The 8,788-nt window shown below is 34.7% G+C and overlaps 1 gene segment (V, D, J or C); it reads left to right on the top strand.

Annotated features, from left to right (window-relative positions):
* The first annotated feature begins 663 nt into the window (after positions 1 to 663).
* LOC120103437 (immunoglobulin heavy variable 1-69-2-like) lies at positions 664 to 8,558 on the top strand. The segment is given in 3 exon segments: positions 664 to 709; positions 790 to 1,087; positions 8,513 to 8,558. Coding segments are annotated over 3 exon segments (390 nt in total).
* Positions 8,559 to 8,788: the final 230 nt, after the last annotated feature.

Raw genomic sequence — 8,788 nt, 5'->3', positions numbered from 1 at the left:
AAATTATGAAAATTGAGTTTCTTATACATTATAGAATAACATATTCTGCTGTGTTGTATATATAGCATATTTATTTAATCAATTGTTAGTTGAGAGACATGTTTGTGTCTGTAATTTATTTCTTACAGAAAATGCTGGAAAAAGAAAAATTTGTATGCCCATAATTCTGAGGCATGTTCATTTGCTGTTATTTGTCTAATGTTTTGGTATGCAAACTTTCAGAAAGGCCACTAAAATTTTCCTGTATATGAAAGAAAATAGTAAACTATCAAAAATAATTTGTTGTTTTTAATGTCCAGGATTCTTTAGCCTCATTGCTAATACCACCATCAATTGTGTCATCAAGAAATCTAAATGTCTGAGGTTAGGATTCTATTTTTAAATTGAGAGATTAGGCTTTGATATTATATAAAAATGGTCTGCACATGCCTTAGGGATAGTTTCTGAGACAGAATTAGGATTTGAACCCTAGCATCCTGTTGACTGACCCAGGTGCACTCTAATTCCTTCTTCTCCAGCTAAATTTTCCTTATGTAAGAAAGACCCTACCTAATGTACATGGAAACAGTTTGAGTCTGTGATGAAAAATACAGGGATATCCACAACATTAAACAACACATTAACACTTTTTTGTCTACAGTCACTGAATCACAAGTCCTTATCATGAAATGCAGCTGGATCATCCTCTTCTTGATGGCACTAGCTACACGTAAGGGACACTCAAGTCCTATACTTGAGGGAACATACACTTGAGTAACAGTGGCAATCACTTTGCGTTTCTTTCCTCAGGTGTCTACTCAGGAGTACAGCTGCAGAAGTCTGGGCCTGAGCTTGTAATTCCTTGGTCCTCAGTCAAGTTGTCTTGCAAGGCTTCTGACTATACCTTTACAGATTCCTATATTTACTGGTTGAAGCAGAGGCCTGAACAGAGCCTGGAATGGAAAGAAAGTATTGATTCTGAGGATGGTGAAAATGTATACGCTCAGAAGTTCCAAAGCAAGGCCACACTGACTGCAGATACATCTTCCAACACAGTCCACATGCAATTCAGCAGCCTGACATCTGAGGACGCTGCAACCTATTTTATGTTAGACACAGTGTTGCAACCACATCCTGAGTGTGACAGAAATGCCAGAGGAGCAAGAAGCTGCCGAAGAACTGTAAATGAAAGACAATAATATCCTGAAGATTTGCTTGTAGTCGTTTTGAGTGGCCCTCTGTCTGCCTACTCCTCACAGTGCTATGTGTTATTTTTCAACTTTTCAAAAGGACATCTCTGGTCATATAATTAAAGAAGTGTCTGTTTGGTCTGTCTAAGTTTTTATTTATCTTGTTAATTTTTTTAAAGAACCATGTTGTAGTTTCATTAATTATTTGTATAGTCCTTTTATTTCTACTTGGTTGCTTTCAGCCCTAAGTTTGATTATTTTCTGCCATTTACTCCTCTTGCATGCATTGCTTCTCTTTTTTCTAGAAATTTTTGTTGTGCTGTCAATCTGCTACGGTATGCTTTTTCTAGTTTCTTGTTGGAGGCACTCAGAGCTATGAGGCACTCCTCTTAGCACCGCTTTCATTGTGTTCTATAAGTATAATTCATTTTCATTATTTTCTAAAATGTCTTGATTTTTTCTTAATTTCTTCTTTGAACAAGTTATCATTGAGTAGAGTTGATCAACTTCCATGTATATGTTGGCTTTCTGTGATTTTTGTTGTTTCCTTAGTCCCTTGTGATCAGATAAATTGCATGGGATTCTTTCAAACTTCATGGATCTGCTGAGGCCTGTTTTGTGACCGATTATATAGTTAATTTTTGAGAAGGTACTGGGAGGTGCTGAGAAGGCAGTATATTTTTTATTTTATGGATAAATGTTCTATAGATATCTGTTTAAACTATTAATTTCTGTTAGTTCCTCTATTTCTGTTTAGTTTCTGTTTCAATTATCTGTCCGATTTTCCATTGGTGAATGTGAGGTATACTTCCTTATCCTTTTTGATAACTTTTGTTTGAAAGATGATTTTATTGGATATTAGAATGGCTACTTCAGCTACTTTCTTGGGACCATTTGCTTGGAAAATTGTTTTCCAGCCTTTTACTCTGAGGTAATGACTATTTTTGCCGTTGAGGTCTGTTTCCTATATGCTGCAATATTCTGGGTCTTCTACAGTATCAAGTCTTGGTCTATATATTTTAGTAGAGAAATATATCCACCAAAGTTAAGAGATACTAGGGAATAGTGATTGCTGTTTCCTGTTGTTTTTGTTGTTAGAGATGGAATCATGATTGTTTGGCTCTCTTTTTTGGGTTTGTTGCAGGAAGATTTTTTTTCATGATTTTACAAGTGTGCAGATTCCCTCCTTGTATTGGAGTTTTCCAGCTATTATCCTATGTAAGGCTGTATTTGTAGGAAAATATTTATAAATTTGGTTTTGTCATAGAATATTTTTGTTTCTCCATCTATGTTAGTTGACTTTTGCTGAATATAGTAACATGGGCTGGCATTTGTGTTCTCTTAGGGTCTCTCAGACATTTTCTGAGATTCTACTGGCTTTCATAGTCTCTGGTGAGATGTCTGGTATTATTCTCATAGGTCTGACTTTATCTGTTACTTGATATTTCCCCTTACTGCTTTTAATATTCTTCCTTTTTTGTGTGCATTTGGAATTTTGACTATCATGTGAGGAGAGGAATTTCTTTTCTTGTCCAATGTATTTGGAATTTTGTAGGCTCCTTTTAATTTTATGGATGTCTCATTGTTTAGGTTAGGGAAGTTGTCTTCTATAATTTTGTTGAAGATATTTACTAGAACTTCAAGTTGTTAATCTCCATTATCTGGTATGTCTATTATCCTTAGGTTTGAACTTCCCATTATACCCTGAATTTCCTGGATGTTTTCCATTATGAGAGAGTATCCAAATTACCAAAATCAGAAGGGAAAAGGGAGACACAACAACAGAATCTGAGAAAATTCAAAAATTATCAGATCATACTACAAAGCTTATATTCAACAAGAGTGGAAAATCTGGATGAAATGCACTATTTCCTAGACAGATATGAGGTAGCTACAGTAAATCAGGATCAGCTATGCCATCTAGAAGCAGTTATTAACAGTTTTGCAACAAAAGAAAGTGCCCAGAACCTGATGGGTTTAGTACAGAATTCTCTCAGATCTTCTTAGAAGACCTAATAACAATACTGTTCACACTACTCCACAAAATAGAAACAGAACAAACACTATCCTCTTCCTTCTATGAAGCCACAATTATGCTTATACCTAAAACACCCAGAGTCCAAACAAATAAAGAGAACGTCAGTCCAATTCCCTTATGAATATCCATGCAAAAATACTCATTAAAATTCTTGAAAATGTAGTCCAAGAACACATCAAAATGATCATCATCATGATCAAGTAGGCTTCATCCCAGGGATGCAGGGATGGTTCAAGATGCAGAAATAAATTAATGTAATCCACAATATAAACCAATTAAAAGAAAAAGCACAGGATTAGATGCTGAGAAACATTTGACAAATTTCAACACCCCTTCATGATTAAAGTCCTGGAAAGATAAGGAATTGAAGGCCTATACTTAAACATATTAAAAGCAAGATACAACAAACCATTAGCCAACATCAAACTAAATGGAGAGACACTTGAAGCAAGCCCAATAAAATCACAGACTAGAGAATGCTGCAAATTTTGTTCCTACTTACTCAATATACTGCTCAATGTACTAGCCAGAGCAATCAGACATCAAAATTTGGTAAAAGGGAAACAATTTGGAAAGGCAGAAGTAAAAATATCAGTATTTGGACATGAAATGATAGTAAATTAAGTAACCCAAAGGTTTCAACACATAATTACAAAGCCTGATAAACAACTTAAGCAAAATTGCTGGTTATAAAATTAACTCAAATAAATAGGTAGCCTTCCTCTAATCAGAGGATAAACGGGGTAAGAAAGAAATCAGAGAAACTACACCATTCACAATAGAAAGAAAAGTATAAAGTAACTCTATGTGACTCTAACCAAGCAAGTGAAAGATCTGTATGTTAAGAACTTTAAGTCTCTGGAGAAAGAAAATGAAGAAGATCTCAGAAGATGGAAAGATCTCCCATGGCCAAGTATTGGTAAGATTAATATTGTCAAAATGTCCATCTTGCAAAAGGAAATCTAGACATTTAATGCAATTCCCATCAAAATTCTTACTCAATTTTTCATAGGGTTAGAATGAGCAATTTGAATATATATATTGGAATAATTAAAAATCCCAGGATAGCAAAAATATCCTAAACAATAGAAGAATTTAGAGAATAATCAACATTCCTGACGTCAAGCTGTATTACAGAGCAATGTTGATAAAACTGTATGGTATTGGTTTAAAGACAGACAGGAAGATCCGTGTTTCTCTCCATTTAGTTTGATTTTGGCTACTGGTTTGCTGTATATTGCTTTTCTATGTTTATGTATGGACCTTGAATTCCTGAACTTTCTGAGACTTTTAACATGAAGGATAGTTGAATTTTGTCAAGTATTTTCTCAGTTTCTTATGAGATGATCATGTGGTTTAAATGTTGTTTTATTGCCTTTGGGTTATTGACATAGTGGAATATGTTGATAGAATTCAGTATAGAACCATCCTTGTATCCCTGGACTAATCATGATGGATGATTTTTTTGAAGTGTTCTTGGATTATGTTTGCAAGAATTTGATTGAGTATTTTTTGTGTTGATATTTATAAAGGAAATTGGTTTGAAGTCTTTATTCGTTGGGACTTTGTGTGATTTAAGTATAAGTGTGGCTGCATTGAAGGAATTGGGCAGGGTTTCTTCAGTTTCTATTTTGTAGCATAGTTTGGACAGTATTGGTATTAGGTATTATATGAAGGTCTGATAGAATTCTCCCCTTAACATATCTGGTCCTGGGCTTTTTATGCTTCTATTTCTTTAGGAGTTTTGGAACTGCTTAGATGCTTTATCTGATCCAGATTTAAGTTTGGTACCTGGTATCTGTCAAGAAAATTGTCAATTTCATCTAGATTTTCCAAGATTGTTGAATATAGGCTTTTCAAGTAGGATCAGATGATGTTTGTTAATTATGTCAGATTCTGTTGGTATGTTTCCCTTTTTCATTCCTTGTTGTGTTCATTTGGATGCGCTCCCTCTGTCGTCTGGTCAGTCTGCCTAAAAATTTATTTATTTTGTTGATTTTCTCTAAGAACCAGCTACTGGTTTTGTTGATTCTTTTTGTATTTATTTTTGTTTCTACTGGTTGTTTTTAGTCCCGAGTTTCATTATTTCCAGCCGTCTACTCCTTTGTGTTTATTTTCTTCATTTATTTCTAGAGATTTTAGGTATGCTGTTATGCTACTAATGTATGCTCTCTGCAGTTTCATTTTGGAGGCACTCAGAGCTAAGAGTTTTCCTGTTAGCAAGGTTTATATTGTGTCACATAATTTTGCATATGTTGTGCTTTCATTGTCATTAAATTCTAAAAAGCTTTTCATTTCTTTCTTTATTTCTTCCTTGACCAAATTGTAATTGAGTAGGGTGTTGTTCAACTTCCAGGTCTATGTGGGATTTCTGTCATTTTTCAGCCTTAGTATTTGATGATATCATAGAATGCATAGTGTTTTTACAATCTTCTTTTACATTTTGAAGTCTGACTTATTATATGGTCAGTTTTTGAATATATATAATGAGGTGATGAGAAGAAGGTATATTCTTTGGTTTTAGGATGAAATGCTCTATCGATGTCTGTTAAGTCCATTTGGTTCATAACTTCTGTTATTCTGTCTGTCTCTGTTTAGTTTCATTTTCCATGATCTGTCAAATACTTGGAGTGGTGTTCTGAAGTCCCCCACTATTATTGTGTGAGGTGCAATGTGTGCTTTGAATTTTTGTAAGGTTTCTTTTATGAAGGCAGGTAAACTTGCATTTGAAGCAGCGTTATTCAGTATTGGGAGAGGTCAATTTGAATCCCTTTCTTTTTAATTCTTGGACTCAGAACTTTTGGTTAAATTAATTGTATTATTGCACAGGGTCTTTCCTCAGTACTGGACAGCCTCAGAAACAACAGACATCTACAGACACCCATATCTGCAATCAGATAGTTTTGGTGCCTCAGAACAAATGCAATTTCAGATAAATAATGCACGTGTATGCCAATAAGTGAATACTGTCAGGTGATCACTGATAGGATACAATGAAAATGAAAAACACGAAAAAGGTGAATATTTAAAGATTCCACAATATTCTGAGGAGTCACAATTGGTTGTTCTTCAGAGACGTTGTTTGAAGTTTTTTGTTCATTGTCAAACACCACAGCCAAAGCATGCTTAGCTGAAATTCTGTTATGTTACTATACAACTACCACTCACTAAAATTATAACAAATTCACAAATCCTCTGAAATTCATCTGCAGCCATGACATGCCCTGAAAATAGAGGGGACTGACTGCCATGACCTAAAATCATAAAGAGAGGAGAGCTGCCTTACTTCATCAAAAGAATCTTGCATTCAGAAAGATCCATGGTAAAGTAATGAACAATCCACACTAAGTTTTCCGTGCAAATATACAATCTGTTCATGATAGAATTTCTCAGGTAGCAAATACCTTGAATCATAATCATTTTTTTTTACATTCTGATATTTCTCAACTGTGAAAGTAATTTACAGAAGCATGAATTGATTTGTGAATACCCTATTTTGATTTGTACTATTGTCTTTTGTGTAAGTGTTCAGCTCAAATGCAGCTGGAGGCTTTGGAGGATAATCTGATTTTACAAACAGGACAACTTGCCTGTGTCTGAATACTTAGTCCACCATCAGTGGTTACTCATATTGCTAGATGCAACAACACCAAGAGAAAATCCACAGATTTATGTAGACAAGGAAAACAGAGTGAAAGGTCCTGTCTTTGTTGCCAGGAAGACAATGAAGAGCATAATTTTTCTACAATTCAGGTCATTGAAATTTATTATCAGACAAATAACAGAGTTAGGGACTTTTTATGAAATCATAGACATACTTACCTAAGGAGATTCTCATGACCAGCAGGAGGCACAATAGATCCACCAATTTTGAATATGTAAGGGCATCAGTAGGAGAAACGCAACTGTGCAAAAGGCAATTGCAAAAGCTTTTATGAACTTCATGTTTAACATCATTATCTTGAGAGTACCTGGTCTAATTGACATGTGAGTTTCCAATGTTAAGTCACTGGACAGTTGTTTCTTTTTTAATAGAATTAATAAATGATGTCACTAAAAGACAAATTAGATCCTTAGTGCCACTGGATAATAATAATATTATGAATCAGTTATTACTACTTTATATGTGTTGTTGGTCCTCAGTAACCTGGGCAATATTTAAGAAAAAAATGTACCAGGAGTTCCCAGGTGATATCACACAAATACATACCCCTATTCATCATTATACGGGTTGGAAAATGTGTACCATGTTGTGTTCTAGTGTCGAATACACTGTCATAGAATGTCATGGTGGACGCAATATTGGCTCACTGTACCTGCTCAGCATTACCTACATAGTTCACTTTTAGGGAAGTCAGATCTCTTGTGAACAATTGAAGTATGGTTCACAATGACAAAGATGAATGTGGTGACTAAATTCTCAATGAGAAGGAATAATTTTTTTATGTACAGATACCAGAGTGGAACATATAAAGCATTTATTCACACAGGTTTATGACTCAAACCTCGCAATCTTTCTGCCTTACCTCAAAAATTTCTACCTACTCTGTTTTAAACTATGTTATATCTTAATATTAGAGATATAGATTATATTCCACTGGAAGAGCTTTGACATCTTATTCTCTAGGGAAGAGCACTAAGGTCTCAGAGAGACCATATGAAGAAATGTGTGAGTAGCAAAGAGAAACATGATTACTGATATGTACTTATCAAGGCAACATACTTCTGTGCTAGAGAGTTGACTCGGTGGCTAAGGGCATTAATTTTCCTTCCAGAGGACCAACACCCACATGGCATGTCACAATTGCTCCAATTTCTGGAGATCAGATACTTTCACACATACATAAATATGTACTACTGTACATAAAATAGTTTTTAAAGATAACATAGTTCATATCTCCTCAATTATTCTTGTGCATTTGACAACATGGTGTTACCAAAAACTCTGATTATTAATCACAAATAAGTTAACTATAGAGATATCAAGTTATTTCTTCATCTGATGAATATTTCTATTAGATGAAATTTCAAATTTACTTCTACAATCTGTTGCATCTCAGAAACAAAGAATACCTCCTTAAGTTAAATTGTGGACAACAGAGTGTCATTGCACACTGGTCTCTACTTCCTTGAAGCAGAAAATCTTCTGAAGAAATCCATTAATATTTAGTGGTTTCTCATCAATCAGCACCACTTTCACACAAAATTTATCATATACTTAAAAGATTGTGGCTACTTTTTATTTCCATAGGCTTGTCATTGATATAAAAGTATGGTAGTTTGAATGAAAATGGCCCTTTAGAAGTTCAAAGCAAATGGCAACAGTAAGAGATACAGCATTGCTGGAGTAGGTATTGCCTATTTGGAGTAAGTATGTCAATGAGTGTGAAATCTGAGGTATCAGATACTCAAGTTAATACCACAGTGACTCTCTGCTCTCTGTTGCCTACTGACCAAGAGCTCTAGGTGCCTTATCAACACCATGTGTGCCTGCATGTCGTCATGCTTTCTGCCATGAAGATAATGACCTAAATGTCTGAACTGGAAGTCAGCTTTAATTAAATATTTTCTTTTGTATGAC

This window comes from Rattus norvegicus, chromosome 6 (genome assembly GCF_036323735.1).
Source record: "Rattus norvegicus strain BN/NHsdMcwi chromosome 6, GRCr8, whole genome shotgun sequence".
Classification (NCBI taxonomy): Eukaryota; Metazoa; Chordata; class Mammalia; order Rodentia; family Muridae; genus Rattus; species Rattus norvegicus.
The sequence above is the reverse complement of the archived record's forward strand: the minus strand, read 5'-3'. Positions and strand labels throughout refer to the sequence as shown.